The 17,303-nt window shown below is 44.0% G+C and overlaps 1 protein-coding gene across 1 annotated transcript in view; it reads right to left on the bottom strand.

Moving 5' to 3' along the window:
- Nucleotides 1-17,303, bottom strand: part of Trappc9 (trafficking protein particle complex subunit 9) — a 433,947-nt gene that overhangs the window by 390,001 nt on the left and 26,643 nt on the right. Inside the window, exons 6-7 of the mRNA XM_090339457.1 lie at nucleotides 8,722-8,843; nucleotides 40-165 (exon numbers count right to left, since the gene is read on the bottom strand). Coding sequence (XP_090195583.1) covers nucleotides 40-165; nucleotides 8,722-8,843 — 248 coding nt within the window. The remainder of the gene's footprint in view (nucleotides 1-39; nucleotides 166-8,721; nucleotides 8,844-17,303) is intronic.

Consider the following 17,303-nt stretch of genomic DNA (forward strand, 5'->3'; position numbering starts at 1 on the left):
TGACCTGCGCCACCTCCTCCAGGAAGGCGCACTGCTCACCTGCCGGAGGTTGATGTACACTGCATTCTGTAGAAACTCTGAAGCCTCCATACTGCGCTTCTGAATTGCCAGGACACGCACAGCCTTGACGCAGGCCTCCAGCTCAATGACGCCAGCATTCTTATACTGCAGGGTACAAAGGAGGCACCTCCATCAAACAGGGATAAAAAGTTGCTGATAGCCCTCTTACCCCACAGGACGCAGGCGTGTCTAGAAAGTCTTCCCTTTGTGACTCATGACTGCAGTCAGTGTGCATTCATTGAACCAATACAATCACGATAGCCTGATAGTATATGAAATTTCAAAATTCAGAGTCTGAATCACGTAATCAAAATAAATGAGACCAAGGCACTTCACATGGGGAGCATGCGCTATACCTGGGTGGGAGAGCCCATGCTGGCTCTTTTCCCTCTGTACCACTTTCTCGCTTCCACTCCATGGCAAACTGTGCACACAAGCTGCAGCTCTGCCATTCTCTATTTTTTTCCCACCAGTTTTTTGTTTTAGGGATTTTTTTTGGGGGGGGGGTCATGGGGCTTGAACTCAGCCTGAGCGCGGTCCCTGAGCTCTTCAGCTCAAGGCTACTGCCCTACCCTTGAGCCAAGTCCTACTTTCCTTTTCTAGAGGTTAATTGGAGGTAAGAGTCTCAGGCTGGCTTTGAATCTTGATCCTCAGATCTCAGCCTCCTGAGTAGCTAGGATTACAAGCGCGAGCCACTGCGCCAGCTTCACCAGTTTGTTGTTGTTATTGTTGTTTATCCTTATTGTTTTCCCTACTTATCCCAATCGAAGTGATTTTCAGTTAATGTAACAGGGAGAGGAGGAGATTCTTTAAACTAAATAAAAGTTGATAGACGTAAAGCCCAAGTGAACTAGTACAGAGTACCCAACACACGAGTATCCTTTTCAAGAGGCATCATGACACATGGAATACCACACACGTGGTCAATTTACAGGCATGTCTGCTCATGAAAACAGCTTGCCTGTTTGCCAAGCATTAACTAGAACTGGTCATCAACAACAACAAACCTGCTTATAATTACAGTCCCTGAAAGAAAAAGTCTTCATTCTTTCCTCTTTTCCATACCCACAACATACAAATAACCTGTGAAATATCACATACAATCAAAACTGATCAGAACAATAAACTGTTTATATTTGCCTAATACCAACAATAAAAACAAATACTTACCCATTGTGTGTATCATTTAGAAACACAATAAAAACTGACCTGGGGTCTTTAAGAACTACTTTTCCTTCAAAGCCCTTAAAACAGAGCCAGGCGCACAGTGGCTCATGCAATAATCCTAGCTACTCAGGAGGCTGAGATCTGAGGATCACAGCTCAAAGCCAGCCTGAGCATTCAAGTCCATGAGACTCTTATGTCCAATTAACCACCAGAAAACCGGAAGTGGCGCTATGGCTCAAGTGGTAGGGCAGTAGCCTTGAGCTGAAGAGCTCAGAGACAGTACCCAGGCCCAGAGTTCAAGCCCCACAACTCGGGGGGGAGGGGGTGAAAAAAACCTTAAAACCATTTCTTTTAAGTAAGAATTAATGTTAACTGAAGGAGTTTTCCACACATATTATATGTATAGTATTAAAAAGATTTCAAACAGAATCATGAAAAAAATTATTTGAAATATATTATATATATTATATATTATATACCACTAAGGGGAGGCAGAAGAGTGGCCTAGTGGTAGAGTGCTTGCCTAGCACGCACAAAGACCCCACTTCAATTCCTCCGTACAACCTACACAGAAGAAGCCGGAAGTGGTTCTATGGCTCAAGCCTTGAGAAAGCCCAAGAACAATGCTCAGGCCCTCAGATCAGGCCCCAGGGCTGGCATTAAAAAAAAAAAAAAAGTAAAGGATAAACCAGGTGCTAGTGGCTCATACCTGTAAGCCTAGCTACTTAGGAGACTAAGATCCGAAGACCCAAGCCAGACCAAGTCTCTGAGACTTTTATCTCCAATTAACCACCAAAAAGCTAGAAATGTCTGTGGCTCAAGTGGTAGAGAACTTGCATTGAGCAAAAAAGAAAAATTTGGGGCTGGGAGTTTGGCCAAGTAGACCCAGGTTCGATTCCTCGGTACCACATACATAGAAAAAAAGCCAGAAGTGGTGCTGAGGTTCAAGTGGTAGAGCTCTAGGCTTGAGAAAGTCCAAGGACAGTGCTCAGGCCCTGAGCACAAGTCTAGGAATGGGGAAAAAAAAAAAAAAAAAAAAACGCTCAGAGACAGCACCCAGGCCCGGAATTCAAGTCCTAGGATCAGCACAAAAATGGGGGTGAAAGGGGAAAGGATACAAGAAAATTAAACTATAGAGTAAGTATAGAAAAGAAAGACAAGGGCCGGGAGTTTGGCCTAGTGGTTAAAGTGCTTGCCTTGCATGCATGAAGACCCGGGTTCGATTCCTCGGTACCACATACATAGAAAAAAGCCAGAGGTGGTGCTGAGGCTCAAGTGGTAGAGCTCTAGCCTTGAGAAAGTCCAAGGACAGTGCTCAGGCCCTGAGCTCAAGCCCAGGACTGGCAAAAAAAAAAAAAAAAAAAAAAGAAAGACAAGGCTACATGCTGTTCAAGGTCCCTTCCGACTCAAATGCAGTGTTCCAAACCAGATGTCAGTGTTTCATGTCTGTAATTCTAGCTATGTGGGAGGCTGAGCTCATGAAGGTCACAGTTCTGGGACAGCCCAGGTTGACAAATCTAAGAGATTCCAGCTCAGTGGAAGAAGCTGGGTGTGCTGGCACATGTGTCACGTCAGCTATGGTGGGAAGCCAAAAACAGGTTGATCAGGGATCAAGCACACAGCAGAAAGTGAAATACGATATCAAAGTTAACCAGTGCATGCAATGCGGTAAATTATACACACATTGAGACCAAAGGAGGATTTTCTCAGGAGAGGATCGCAAAGGTACAATGCCAATGTGGATCTGATCATATAAAATATTTATCAAAATTAACTCCAGGAGATGGAAACAAGAGATTTTCTCTGTTTCTGTTTTCTTTTCTTTTTGTCCTTTTTCATTTATCAGTCCTTGGGAGGGCCAGGGCAGGGATACAGCATGGAGGGACAAAGGGTAAACAAATGCAGCAGGGGTACTCACTAGATACTATGTTGAAAATGAACTAGACAACTTGTGAGTGGGGATCGAAGGTAAGAACGGGAGAGAGCACGGGAAGGGGTGACACTGTCCAAAAAGAAACATACTCAGGGCCGGGAGTGATGGCTCACGCCTGTCATCCTAGCTGCTCAGGAGGCTGAGATCTGAGTATCGAGGTTCAAAGCCAGCCTGGGCACTAAAGAATGAGAGACTCCTATCCAATGAATCACTAGAAAACAGTAAGTGGCTCAGGGGGTAGGGCAGTAGCCTTGAGCTGAAGAGCTCAGAGACAGCACCCAGGCCCAGAGTTCAAGCCCCATGACCCACAGGGGGGGGAAAAAAAAACATACTCATTACCTGACTTACGTGACTTACTTAACCGTAATTCCTCTGTACATCACTTTTATAATAACAATTTTTTAAGTTAAGCAATGCAAAAAAGGAATGGATGTACGCATCACCTTCTTAAGCAAGTGTGAAGTAAGTAAGCCCTGAGTTCAACCCCCAAGACTGCAAAAAATAAATATAAATAAATAAATAAGGGGCCAGGAACTTGGCCTAGTGGTTAAAGTGCTTGCCTAGCAAGCACGAAGACCCGGGTTCGATTCCTTGGTACCACATATATAGAAAAAGCTGGAAGTGGTGCTGAGGCTCAAGGGGTAGAGCTCTAGCCTTGAGAAAGTCCAAGGACAGTGCTCAGGCCCTGAGCTCAAGCCCAGGGCTGGCAAATAAATAAATAAATAAATAAATAAATAAATAAATAAAACTAAGAACTGAAAAACAATGCCCCAGTAACTCAGCAAATTGTCAATTCTCCATTCCTCTCTTCCAAGCAAGAGAATATCCTCAAACAAAAACCAAAAACCCAGAAAAAAAAGTCATTCACAAAGCCTGCAAGAGTCTGTAAAAGCGGCCTTACCATCAGCTTTTTCTGAGGAAGCAAACAGTGATGTGCTTCTCACTCATACAGCAGGAGGTAATATGTATCTGTTCATGTGTATGTGTGCATATGTACCTGCGCATCTGTGTATAAACTTAGGTGCCTATGTGCATCTGTGTGTGCACGTATGTGAATATGTGGTGCATCACTGGTGCCTCTTCCAGTTAGTCCTAATCTAGAGGCCTGGTTCACATGGGAAAGTAGAGGGGAAAAGAGGGGAAAGGAGAAAAAGCCAAATAAAGCAAAGAAATCAAAATGCAGGCAGAGAAAGGCAAGACATTAATTTTCCTTTCCACCCCCGTAAGCCCAGAGGAGGAGCTAGCTCTCCCCAGATGCCCTGTGGAATACTAAACTCGGGGGAGGAGACAATAACCAATGTTTTATTGAGCGGTACTAATGAGCCTGTCACTGTGCTAGACATTTATATACGTAAAATCATTTACCCTGATTAAGCATTCTATACAGCAGACCTTCATGTTCCCATTGTGAGAGAAGAGGAAAGCTGGAGCTCAGAGGCCAGAGCCCTGACTGCAGCCAGACGGCCCTCAGGAGCGGGGGGCTCTGTCTAGGCCCCACCGCCTGCTCTCCAGCAGTAGGCGGATTCTGAAATGAGGGCTGCTGCACCCTTCTATGCACCCGCCACATGCCACAGGTTTCACCACAACCACAGGAGAGTTCATCTCTGCTTCTCCAGACAAACCACCACACATCAATCCCGCCAGCTATTGCCATTTTCACACTCTTGGAAACCAATTTGTAAAAGGAGATAAGAAAGAGCTCTAAAAGAAGCGCTTAATGCAATTTTGAAATGCAGTTATAAAATAAACAGCAAAAAATCAATCTGCCTTTCTATACAGTCAGAAAATATAATGGCAAGAAATCTCATTCACAAATCAAACAAAAACGTATACAAAGCCAGACTCTGGTGGCTCATACCTGTAATTCTAGCTACTCAGGAAGCTAAGATCTGAGGATTGTGGTTCAAAGCCTGCCTGGGGAAGAAAGTCTGTGAGAATCTTATCTCCAATAAACACGAGGACACAAAAAGTGGAACTGTGGCTCGAAGTGGTAGATCACTAGACCAGTCTTGAGTAGAAAAGCTCAGGGATGGCACCCAGACCCTGAGTTCAAGCCGAAAGAAAGAAAGAGAGAGAGAGAGAGAGAGAGAGAGAGAGAGAGAGAGAGAGAGAGAGAGAGAGAGAGAGAGAGAAAGAAAGAAAGAGAGGGGGGAGGGAGGAGGGAGGGAGGGGAAGGAAGGGAAAGGGAAAAGGGGGGAAAGGAAGGGAAGGGGAAGGAAGGGGAAGGAAAGGAGGAAGAGAAAGAGGAAGGGGAAGAGAAAGAGAAAAGGAAAAGGAGGGAAAAAATAAGAGAAAGAGAAAGAGGCAAAGAGCGAGAGGGAAAGAGGAAGAGACAAAGAGAGAAAGAAAGAAGGAAAGAGAAAAAGGAAAAGAAAGAGAGAAAGAAGGAAAGAAGGGAGGGAGGGAGGGAGGAAGAAAGGAAGAAAGATCTATCTGGGTGCTAGTTGCTCATGCTTGCAATCCTAGCTACTCTGGAGGCTGAGATCTGAAGATCCTGGTTCAAAGCCAGCCCAGGCAGGAAAGTTCCCAAAAGTCTTCTTTCCAATTAATCACTAGAAAACAAGAAATAGAGCTGTGACTTTAAGTAATAGAGCTTTAGTCTTGAGCAGAAGAACTCAGGGACAGCACCTAGGCCCTGAGTTCAAGCCCCACAACCAACAAAACCAAAAATAATATATAGTAACTAGGAACAAAGTTTAAAAGTCTCGTGAACAAAGTTTAAATGCTCGGGGCCACGAGTTTGGTAATGGTAGAACATTTGCCTAGCATGCACAAAGACCTGGGTTCAATTCCTTGGTACCACATACATAGTAAAAAGTTAGAAGTGGTGCTGTGGCTCAAGTGTTAGAGCTCTAGCCTTGAGAAAGCCCAAGAACAGTGCTCAGGACCTGAGTTCAAGTCACAGGTCTGACAAAAAAAAAAGTTAAAATGTTCATGTTCTATATAAAGAAAACTACAACACTATATGGGTAAAGCTCATATCAGATATTTAAGTGAGGTAGTTAGAAGGATAGAAGTCTAAACCTGCTTGGCAAAGCTAATATGAGACCTAAGAATATTTGAGATGGAGAAAATAAGTTTTTTTTAAAGTAAGCTGAGCTGTGATTCAGTGGTAAAGTGCTTGTTTGACCACACAAGTGCCCATGCTTAATCCATTTATATGTATATATCTATGTGTGTGTTATATATGTGTTATGTATAAAATGTATACATAGCCAGGCACAGTGGCTCACATCTGTAATCCTAGCTACTCAGGAAGCTGAGATCTGAGGATCAAGGTTCAAAGCCAGCCCAAGCACAAAAGGACCTGAGACTCTTATCTCCAATTAACCACTAGAAAACAGGAAATGGGGCTTATCTCGAGGGTAGGGTGGTAGCCTTGAGCTGAACAGGTCAGGGACAACACTCAAGCCTAGGAGTAGGGCAGTAGCCTTGAGCTGAAGAGCTCAGGGACAGCACGCAGGCCTAGTTCAAGCCCCATGACCTACCAAAAGTAAATAAATAAAATGTATACATAGGTCTAGGAGTGTGTGTGTGTGTATGTGTGAATGTATCTAGGTCTGTGTGTATATACATGTATATAGGCATATATCTATGTATATGTATATATATATATATATACGTACACATACACTTGTACACATCTGTAAGGCCAGCATTTCAGAGGCTGAGCCAGAGGACTGAGTTTGAGACTACCCCCAAGACACTGAGCAAGCCTGTTTAAAAAGGAGAGGGAGGGGCAGGGAGTTTGGCCTAGTGGTAGAGTGCTTGCCTAGCATGCATGAAGACCCGGGTTCAATTCCTTGGTACCACATATTTAGAAAAAGCCAGAAGTGGTGCTGAGGCTCAAGTGGTAGAGCTCTAGCCTTGAGAAAAATCTAAGGACAGTGCTCAGGCCCTGAGCTCAAGCCCAGGACTGGCAAATAAATAAATAAATAAATAAATAAATAAATGAATGAGGGGGACATGAGAAATATGTGAGAAGTAATGCATCTACTACCTCACGAATGTAACTGTAATCCCTCTGTACATTATCCCAACAATAAAAAAATAAATAAATAAATTTTAATAGGGGGAGAAGCACTCTATTTACATGAGTACAAAGAATGCAAATGGAATATCACAAAAGAAATGGCAATCAACAAATGCTCAGCACCTCTCTGCTGATCAGATCAACTAAAACAATGACAAATGACCTCTGCTAATGGTACTGGCAGACACTAGAAGGCTAACGTGGGAGGCTCTCCCCACTCTCACAGTGGGAACAAGGACTGTTTGCAGATTTCTGAAAGACAACACAAAAAGCTCTAACCTAAAACAATGCAGACCTGACTCGGGTCCACAGGTGACAACAATGGGAAGAAAAGAATCAAAACTAAGTAGCCATCAGTAAGAGAAAACTGCCTGAATAAATAGTTCAGTATCTTTTCAGTCATGACAGGAGAAGAAATGCGGAGAGTAGTTTGAAACCACCAGTGACAGACATTAACATCTTACCCCGTGGTGAAAGGTGGAGGAAAATCTAACATACATGAATAGTCACACAAACACAGGAATGTATGCACAAAATACTCAGCAAAGCATTGTTCTCATGGTGAGACAGCAAGAAACCCTGAATGTCCATCAACAAGAGGATGCTTACGTGAGCCAGGCCTGCTGAGAACTCCAGGAGCCACAGCAATGGCTTCAGAGCAGCGTGGGGAAGAGTGACCATGAGCGCATTTACCTAACCTCTTTTCTCCACAGCGCTGGGGAAGGTGAGTGAGTCTGAGGGTCACCTAGAACAGGATGCTGCGTGGATCCAGCAAACTGCAGGGTGAGGTGAGAGACGGGCAAAGAAAACGTGTGCGCGCGTCTCAGAGGCAGAAAAAAGTCACAGGAGACACACAGTGCACGGCTGGTAATTGTCATGAGGAGACAGGAGGGCCCGCCATAGCTCCCTGGATAGCACTGTTGTATACAGCTGGCGTTTCCTTCTCAGTGCTTCAGTAGCACTGGAATTTTAAAAAGAAAAAATATATATAAATAAGGTTGTGGCTCAGCTTGGTGGCAGAGCACATGTGAAACCCCAAGTTCAATCCCCAGCACATCAAAATAAAAAACTAGTAAGTCCAAAGTAAAAAGGCCATAGCATATAATGGATGGAAGGCCATCCAGATGGTTAAAAAAATTGTGCCATGGAAGATTTAATCCAATAGAACATGTAATATGCCAAATGAAGAATATAGCTCTCCTCACAGCAAGTACAGCATCCTGTTTTTATGATACAACTAACACACAAAAGGACCGGAAATAGACATTAAAATGTTAATAACAGTTCCACTGAAGAGTAGGGTTATGGTGTCCCCTCCTTCTCTCCTTTTTCCTAAATTTACTAAGTACACAGTGTTTGAATCAGAAAAAAAAAATATTAGTAGATAGCACTACGCAATAGAGAATAACTGATGAGTGCTTACAGAACCTACTATTTACAAGATACTGAAGCATTACACACTGCACGAAGAGAACGTACGATGGAAATGACACAATTGTGTACAAAAAACCAGAAAGCATGGAAGCACCTTGCTGTAATATGAAATGGCTTCTTTGTACTTGTCGATTATGTCTTCTGGGCTGAGGCAGTTCTTGGCCCGTCCAATCTCGGCACTGGTGTCCGGATTTATGCCGTTCGTAGTGAGAGCACCTGCAGATGGAGGGGAAAAACAGAAAAATCTTTTGCTTTTTTCTTTTGTCTTGTTCCTTTGTTGGTTTAAAGAGGGATATGAATTAGACAAAACCTAAATAAAGAATACTGGACCAGCTTAAATCATGGAAGTGTTAAAATCTTCATAGATTATATATGCCTGTAGTTGTGTTAGCAGCGGAGCACAGCACTTGGTGTTAATTAACCATGAATAATTTTTCCTCCTGTTGAAACTTCTCGCTCCAGAACATGGCACGCCTCACACAAAGGCAGCTCGCATCCTGCACCTGGCTCTGCTGTCGGCCAGGGTCGCTGCTTGCACTCGGCTTGGGATCACACTGAAGCTTCACGGGAGACAAACTACACATTTTCTCAACCGAACACCTATAAATAAATACCAGTCTCTTCTCCATGGCTGACATCTTCCATTTCTGAACAGCTCCCATCCCTAACAGAGCCACCAAGTCCCTCACCAGCAGACATACCTTTGGAAGGAATTTTAAAGAAACTTCCATTTTCAGAACATAATCCATTACTCAGAGACAAAAAGAAAAATTTTTAAAAAGGAAATGTTCTTTGATTACAGAGAACACGGGAAAACATACTCCTGAGCCTAGACATGAGAGAAAGCTGGGCTTCTCCTCAGCCCTACAGCCAGCCAGGGGCTGAGACCACCCACTGCCCACCTTCCTGGCACGCGCACACACACACACACACACACACACACACACACACACACACACACACAGGCAAGCATGACACACTGCTGGGCTGCCAGGCCCACATGCTTCCATCCCCTTGGCTTCCAACTTTCTCTCACTGTGTGCTTTGCTTACTCTGACTCTGTAAGCTGCCTCAAAGGCTTTTTGAAACCGGGCAGAAGGAATAGAGAAGTGGAAGGATGGGAGGTAACAGATAGCTGAACAGACAGCATCTACAGGAGGGGAACAATGAGAACGTCACATGCAGAATTCTAGCAGAGAAGATTTCAGGGGACCACATAGGGGTGGCAGGGACTACAGGGAGACAAGCAGCTTAGGATGCCAGGGCGGGGGGAGGAGGACTGGGGGGGGCACGAGCGGGAAAGGTGGGGAGGGGAATCCTGAAGGACAAGCCTGGCATGTGCACTCTGAGCACTGACATGTATGAGTGCCCTGTGTCTTCAGCAGATTAAGAAGTTCCTGGTTTCGGGCCTGAAGTGTAGCCTAGTGGTAGAGTGCCTGCCTAGCATGCATGAAGCCCTGGGTTCGATTCCTCGATACCACATACTCAAAAATAGCCAGAAGTGGTGCTATGGCTCAAGTGGCAGAGCACTAGCCTTGAGCAACATTTGTCCAAGGACAGTGCCCAGGCCCTGCGTTCAAGCCCCAGGAGTGGCAAAATAAAAAAACAATAAATAAATTTTAAAAAAAAACAAAAGATGATACCTATGGAGGGTCAGGATGGGGGAACTTGGGTTCTGCTCAGAGATCACATCTTTTCAGCAGCACAGAATCTGAGCCCCCAGATGTCCCTCCCCCTGTAGAGAAGATAGCACTTGTCCCTGGACCCCCCAAAGCCAGGGCTGAAGGAACCAGGCTGTACAAAGCAAGCACAAACAGTATAATCCTTGGGAAGGGAGCTGAGCATAGCCTCATTTCAGGAAAGCCTACCAGGCCAGACTGATTTAATTTCACTTGATTAAAAAAAAAAAAAAACAAGCTTTAAAAACACTATCACACAGCAGACTTGATCTTTCCTGACATCTACAGTTTTGACAGGCCACATGCAACATTAAAACCCAGAGTCATTGCAACCTTCAGCTTTTGCACTGCAGGCCAAAAAAAAAAAAAATCAATGCCACAGGCAGGCTGGAGCCCGGTCTGGAGAACAGTGCAAAGAGATGGACAGACAGGAAAAAACCCCATCACAAAGTCACTCAAGTATCCCCAGTCCTGTAATCATAGGCAAGATAACCTCAAGTTCCTACTGTGTGTAAGACTATGTATGAGGCTCAAGACTAGAATGCAGATATACGGACAAGGAAAGGCAGGAAAGAGGGACAAAACAGAGAAGAACTCGGCTAGAGAGGAAGAGAAAGCCATCCAGAGAGAAGAACAAAGGGGCTCAGATGTGGCCGGTTTTGCTGCAGCAGTAATTCCAGCCGCAGCCCACGCACAGCTCTGCACCAGGTGGAGAAGGCCTGCCAGGCAATGAAAATGCAAAGCAAAGCGCACGACGTGGGTGCTGCCGGCTGCGTTTTGCGGAGGACAGCAGAAAGACAGGCCTCCGTGAGGCTGCAGCCTCAGTGCCTCAGCATCAAGACCTGAAATGACAGGACTGGGATGGCTCTCAACCGTGGCACTGCATTACCTGTGGCCAGACCCACACCTAAACCCCATATCAGAAATGGTGAATAAACTCCAAATGGTTCTGAGATCTCGAGTTAAACAAAAAATGTGTAAGACCATCAAAATGCCTGGGTGCTTTAAGACCCAAATACCCTCAAACTGCAAATTCAAATGCAATATGAAAAAGACATACATTCAACAATAATAAGCAATAATTCAATAACAGGCAAAAAATAAGTAATGTAGTACATAAAAGATAATGCAAGAGGAAACATCTGCAACACATATCACAAAGGGCCTATACCCCTAATATATAAAGAGGTCATAAAAACTGGGAGAAAAAAAAAAAGAAAAAAAAAACTGGGAGAAAAAAAGAACAAAAATTCAACAGAAAATAAAATAAAAAGCAAAAAAGATAAGCAGATACCTCATAAGAGAAAACCACAGAAGCTCAGTGCAGACTACGTGCCTGGCATGTATACAGCCCTAGGTCCCACCTTAAACAGGGTAGGGAGGTGGGGGGCGGATTCTATCCTACTTTTAACACTTCCATCTTTATTTTTTTTTTTAAGAAACCCAGCCAAAACGTATCAGTGCTGACCTATGTCTATAATCCTAGGTACTCAGGAGGCTGAGACCTGAGGATTAAGGCTCAAAGCCAATCAGGACAGGAAAGTCCATGGGATTTTTATCACCTATTAACCACCAAAAAGCTGGAAGTGGAGCTATGGCTCAAGTGGTAGAACACTAGCCTTGGGTAAACAAGCTCAGAGATGATGCCTAGGCCCAGGTTCAAGTCCCAGGATCAGCACACACACATGCACGCGTGCACGCGCACGCACACACACGCACGCACACACACACACACATGCACACATGCACGCACGCACGCACGCACATGCACATACAAACAACCTAAGAAATAAGAGCAGTCACCTCCCATGATGGGAGGAAACAGGGACAGACTGGAAGTGACACACCTCTATCTTTTTTGTATAGTTTTAATTTGGGAACCATGACGGTGTTTTGTAGACCAAAAAAATGAATGAAGACAGGGTAATGGGCCAGAAAGAGAAACACATCTCTAATGCAAGATAATGCCACAGAGGGCACCAAGGTACAATCTCAGCTTCCACATGCACTCTCACAGAAAGGCACCAGGCATCACCAAAAGTCCTTAAAGCCTACCTCTGTGAATGAGGAGGCTGACTCTCTACATAATGGAAGTCTGAGGGGAAAAAGGGGCAATGTGTAGATGCCTCCAGGAGTCAGACTTCCCCCTGATGGATCGGGAAGATGTAAATGGAAGCAGAATACAAGGAACCCTGGGGTTGTGGTGGGAATTAGAGAGTCAGCATAAACTTAACAGGGTGACTTCCCTGAGCCAAGAAGCAGCAAACCCCTGTCTGCAAACATAAGGAAACTTGCAGATTCAGATTAAGGAAATACCAAGGACATATGTACCCCCAATCAATTAGACACTCTAGAGGAGACAGGCAAACTCCTAAAAAGACACAAATGACCAAAACTGACTGAAGAAAAAGAAAATCTGAATGTTTATTAAATAATCAAATAATTTCTAAGAAAAAAAAAAGCCAGGATACAGATGGCTTCCATGTTGAATCCAACCAAACATTTACAGATAAACCAATGCCAATTCTTAACAAATGCTTCCCAAAAAACTCAGAGGAATGCACTCCAGCCAACTCATGCTAGAAACCAACACTGACCTGATTTCAAACCTAAACAAAGCACTCAAAGCAGAAGAAAACTACAGACTACTGCATCTCCTGAGCAGATGAAGAAATTTTCACCAAGTCCCAGCAAGCCAACTCCAGCAAGATACAAAAGGGCTACACAACAGGATCAAGTGAGACTTATTTCAGATATGTAAGGCTGCCTTACCATCTGAGAATCAATGAATATACTGTAATACTTGTGGGAGTAAAATAAAGACCCACGGCCATCATTCCTTCAGTACACACAGGACAAACACTGGCAAATTCAAAACTCTCCCATAATAAAAATACTGTGTACCCTAGGAATTCTAGAAAATGGTTTCACCTTGGTCAAGGGGCACATGAGAAAACTATAGCTAATGATACTTGCTTACAGTCAATTATACATAATGGAAAAATGGCAAATGCTTTCCCCCTCAGATCAGAAATATGACATATCTCTAAAGGGGAAGAAACAAAATTAGTTCTATTTTCAAATAACACAGTCTTGCTTAGTGCAAAATCCTCAACAACCCACTGAAAAACCCATCAGAGCTAAAGGTTCAGGAAGACTACAGGATCTAAGATTATGTACAAAAGAGAGTGTTTACATATCCTTGCAATGAACATCTGAAAATAAAAAGAACACAACTATGCTCATAATAGCAAAAACGTAAAAATGGCTCTAAGCCAGAAGCAGTGGCTCACGCCTGTCACGCTTGCTACTCGGGAGGCTGAGACCTGAGGATCACGGTTCAAAGGCAGCATGGGCACTATCCAGTTAACCCCTAGAAAAGCGAAGTGGCACTATGGCTCAAGGGTAGGGCAGTAGCCTCGAGCTGAAGAGCTCAGAACAGCGCCCAGCTCCGAGTTCAAGCCCCATGACCAACCAAAAAAAAAGAACGACTCTACAGCAGTGGCTCATGCTTATAACTCTAGCTACTCAAGAAGCTAAGATCTGAGGATTATTGTTTGATGCCAGCCAAGGCAAGAAAGTCTGTGAGACTATTATCTCCATTAAACTACCAAAAAAAAAAATCCAAAGTGGGCAGTGGCTCAAGTGGTAGAGCACTAGCCTTGAGGAAAGCACAAGGTCAGGCAAAAGAAAAAAAAAATATTGAAAAAGAACAGATTTTGAGAAAGGCCTAACATTTCCCAATTACAAATTTTATATGACCTATCGTGGGTAAGAGTAAGCACCTTTTTAGTTTTTGTCGGTCACGGGACTTGAGCTCTGGACCTGGGCGTTGTACCTGAGCTCTTCAGCTCAAGGCTAACACCCTACCCCTTTTTTTCTGGTGGTTAATTGGAGGTAAGAGTCTCACAGACTTTTTAGTGCCCAGGCTAGCTTTGAACTACAATCCTCAGATCCCAGCCCCCTGAGTAGCTAGAATAACCGGTATGAGCCACCACACCCGGCAACTTTTTTTTTAATGTCAATATTTTATTTTATTGTCAGGGTGATGTATAGAGAGGTTACAGTTACATTTATGAGGTAGTAAGTACATTACTTCTTGAACACTGTTACCCCTTTCCATTTTTTCTCCCCTTTTCCTCCCCTACCCTCTCTCAAGCTGTAAAATTCACTTCCAATAAATTGTTCCATGAATATCACTGTTACACTGGTTTACCCTTTGTCCCTTGTCATATCAACTTATTTTTCCCTTTCCCTTTCCTGATTCAAAGATATATAACTTTTAAATGTATCCATTTCACTTATCTTTGTTTTCTAAAATCTCTACAGTAAACATGGCTGGTTTGTTAGTTTTTTAGGGCACTGAGATAAACATGAATTCTATAGTAAGGAAAAAGTAATTCTGAGGCAGAACTGAAGAATGAATGCAGTTTTGTACTTGACAGGCAAGGGCTCCACCATTTGAGACACACCCCGGGTCTTTTTGCTTTTAGTTTTTCCTGTCTTTGTTCAGTCTGGCCTCAAACCACTACCCTTCTATCCTGTAATCCCAGCTAATTGGAAGGGATTACAGGTGTGTACTACCACACCCAGCAGCCAATTATTTCCTAAAACATCTAATCCTTGAAGAAATGTAAGTATAAACAGGTAATAATTCATACTTTGAAGGTGTGGCTCAGCTGGCAGAATACCAGCCAATAAACAAGAATCAGATACTAAGTTCAAGTCCTGGTCCCAGACCGGAGGCAAGGAAACAGGAAGGAAGGAAGGAAGGAAGGAAGGAAGGAAGGAAGGAAGGAAGGAAGGAAGGAAGGAAGGAAGGAAGGAAGGAAGGAAGGGAGGGAGGGAGGGAGGGAGGGAAGACAGGCTGAAGACATGGCTCAATTGGTAGAGTATTCAAGTGGTTAAAAGCCCTGAATTCAAAAGTCTACTATCACCCCCCTCCCAAAAACAGTACATTTCATAAATTAAAATTTTGAAAGGACAAAAATACCACATCCCTTAGGAAGCATATGTAACTCTTACTAAGCCAAATTTATTTTTCAAAAATCCTAAGTGAATAATGAAAACCCAAGAAACAAAGGGAAACCACACTTGACAGCCAACTCCACAGAAACCCTGTAACTCTGACTTTAGTGCAACAGGATGAAAACAGAATCTATTGCAAAGACATGGACTTCTATGCATAGACCAGGATAAAAGCATATTGATGATTTTTTAAATAAAGTTCTAATTTCTACACATTGTTGAAAAACTATCAAGTGCTCTGAAAATAGCCAGAAATGTACACCCTATACCTGTGAAGGCTGCCCCCATATCCCTTATAAATACAAACTTATTTTTGTTTATTCATGGGTACTTGTTACTGACACCAAGGCCAAATGTTTTCATGAAGGCACGTGATCCCACTCTGCTGCTCTTGTCAAGTCTAGTCAATACACCTGCTCTGTTATGTGACCATGGTATGTCAAGGATGTTTCTAAAATTGGCAGACATTCCAACATGGTTTGTAGAACTCTCCTCCAGCTGTTTTGTGCAAGTGACAGGGGTATTTCTGTGATCTTTTCCCTTGTAGCAGAACGACAGACTCTTGTCAAGATCGTCAACAGACAGGGACTGCAGAACACCGTGTTCTCACCAAGCTGCTGGACAAGACTCCCCAAGGCCACCCAGAATGCTGCATACCCTAAACACGGAACGGACAAGGACAGGTCCTAACTCATTCATGGAAACATAATCCCATTAGAATGGCTGAAGGACCTGAGAAGACATTTTTCAAAGGAAATATTCCAGTAACCAGTGGGCACATGAAGAAATGCTCGTAAAGGAAATGCAAATCAAGATGACTGTGAAGGGGATGGGGGGAGGGAAAGAGGGACAAAAGCATGAGAAAGGGTATCAGTGTACAATCATGTAATATACCCACTACCTGACCAATGTCACTGTAACCCCTCTATAGGTTACCTGGACAATAAAATACAACTTAAGGAAATGACAAGGAGAGGCAGGTGCTAGAGGCTCATGCTGTGTGTGATCTTCCTACCTGAGACCTGGAGGATCAAGGTTTGAAGCCAGCCCAGGCAGAAAAGTTTATAAATAAATTCTCCAATTAACCAGCAGAAATGCCAGACTGGAGGCATGGCTTAAGTGGTAAAGCACCAGCCAAGCAAGCTCAAGGCCTTGAGTTCAAGACCTGGTATTAAGGGGTCGGGGGGAATCAACAGTGAGATATCACCTTTCACCCACCAGGAATCCATAGGTGACCGCTGCTAAGGTAGAGAAAGTGGAGCTCATACACAGATGCTAGAGGGAATATAAAGTGAGACAGCCATTTTTGAAATAATCTAGCAGTTTCTCAAGAAGCTAAACACTGCCAAGTGCTAGTGGCTCACGCCTGTAATCCTAGCTATCCAGGGGACTGAGACCAAGATTTCAAACCAGCCTGGGCAAAAAAGTCTGTGAGAAGTAATTTCCAGTGTGGTTCAAGTGGTAGAGTGGCAGGTCTGAACAACAACAACAAAACACAGCAAGGTCACGGTGCCCAGGCATGAGTTCAAGCCCTGGTAACAAAAGGAGGAGGAGGTGCAGGTGAGTAGTAGTAACAGCAACATTAGTAGTGGTAGTAGTAGCTGTTGTTGTTAGACGTTGAGTTACCAAATGACCCAGCAAGCCCACCTCTAAGACACCAACATGAGAGCTTCAGGCACCATCCACACAAAGCCGGGCCCACGAGTGTCCAGCTCACCACTGTCCACAGAGCAAATGCCCATCAAGCGACAGTCTCGAGAAACAGCAGACCAACACTCAGGGGTAGTGAGGCAACCGTGCTAGCACAAAGCTGGGCCTCACAGACTGAGGTGATGGAAGCCAGTCCCAAAAGACCACTGCCGGCAGTACCCTCCTGTGACCTGTGCCGTGCAGGAAACCACAGGCGGGCAGGGAGTGACTCAGCTGCCTGGGGCAGGACAGGATGGTGATGGGGGACTGTCCTCAGGTG

The sequence above is a fragment of the Megascapheus bottae genome, chromosome 9 (assembly GCF_031878675.1).
Source record: "Megascapheus bottae isolate mThoBot1 chromosome 9, mThoBot2.hap1, whole genome shotgun sequence".
NCBI lineage: Eukaryota > Metazoa > Chordata > Mammalia > Rodentia > Geomyidae > Megascapheus > Megascapheus bottae.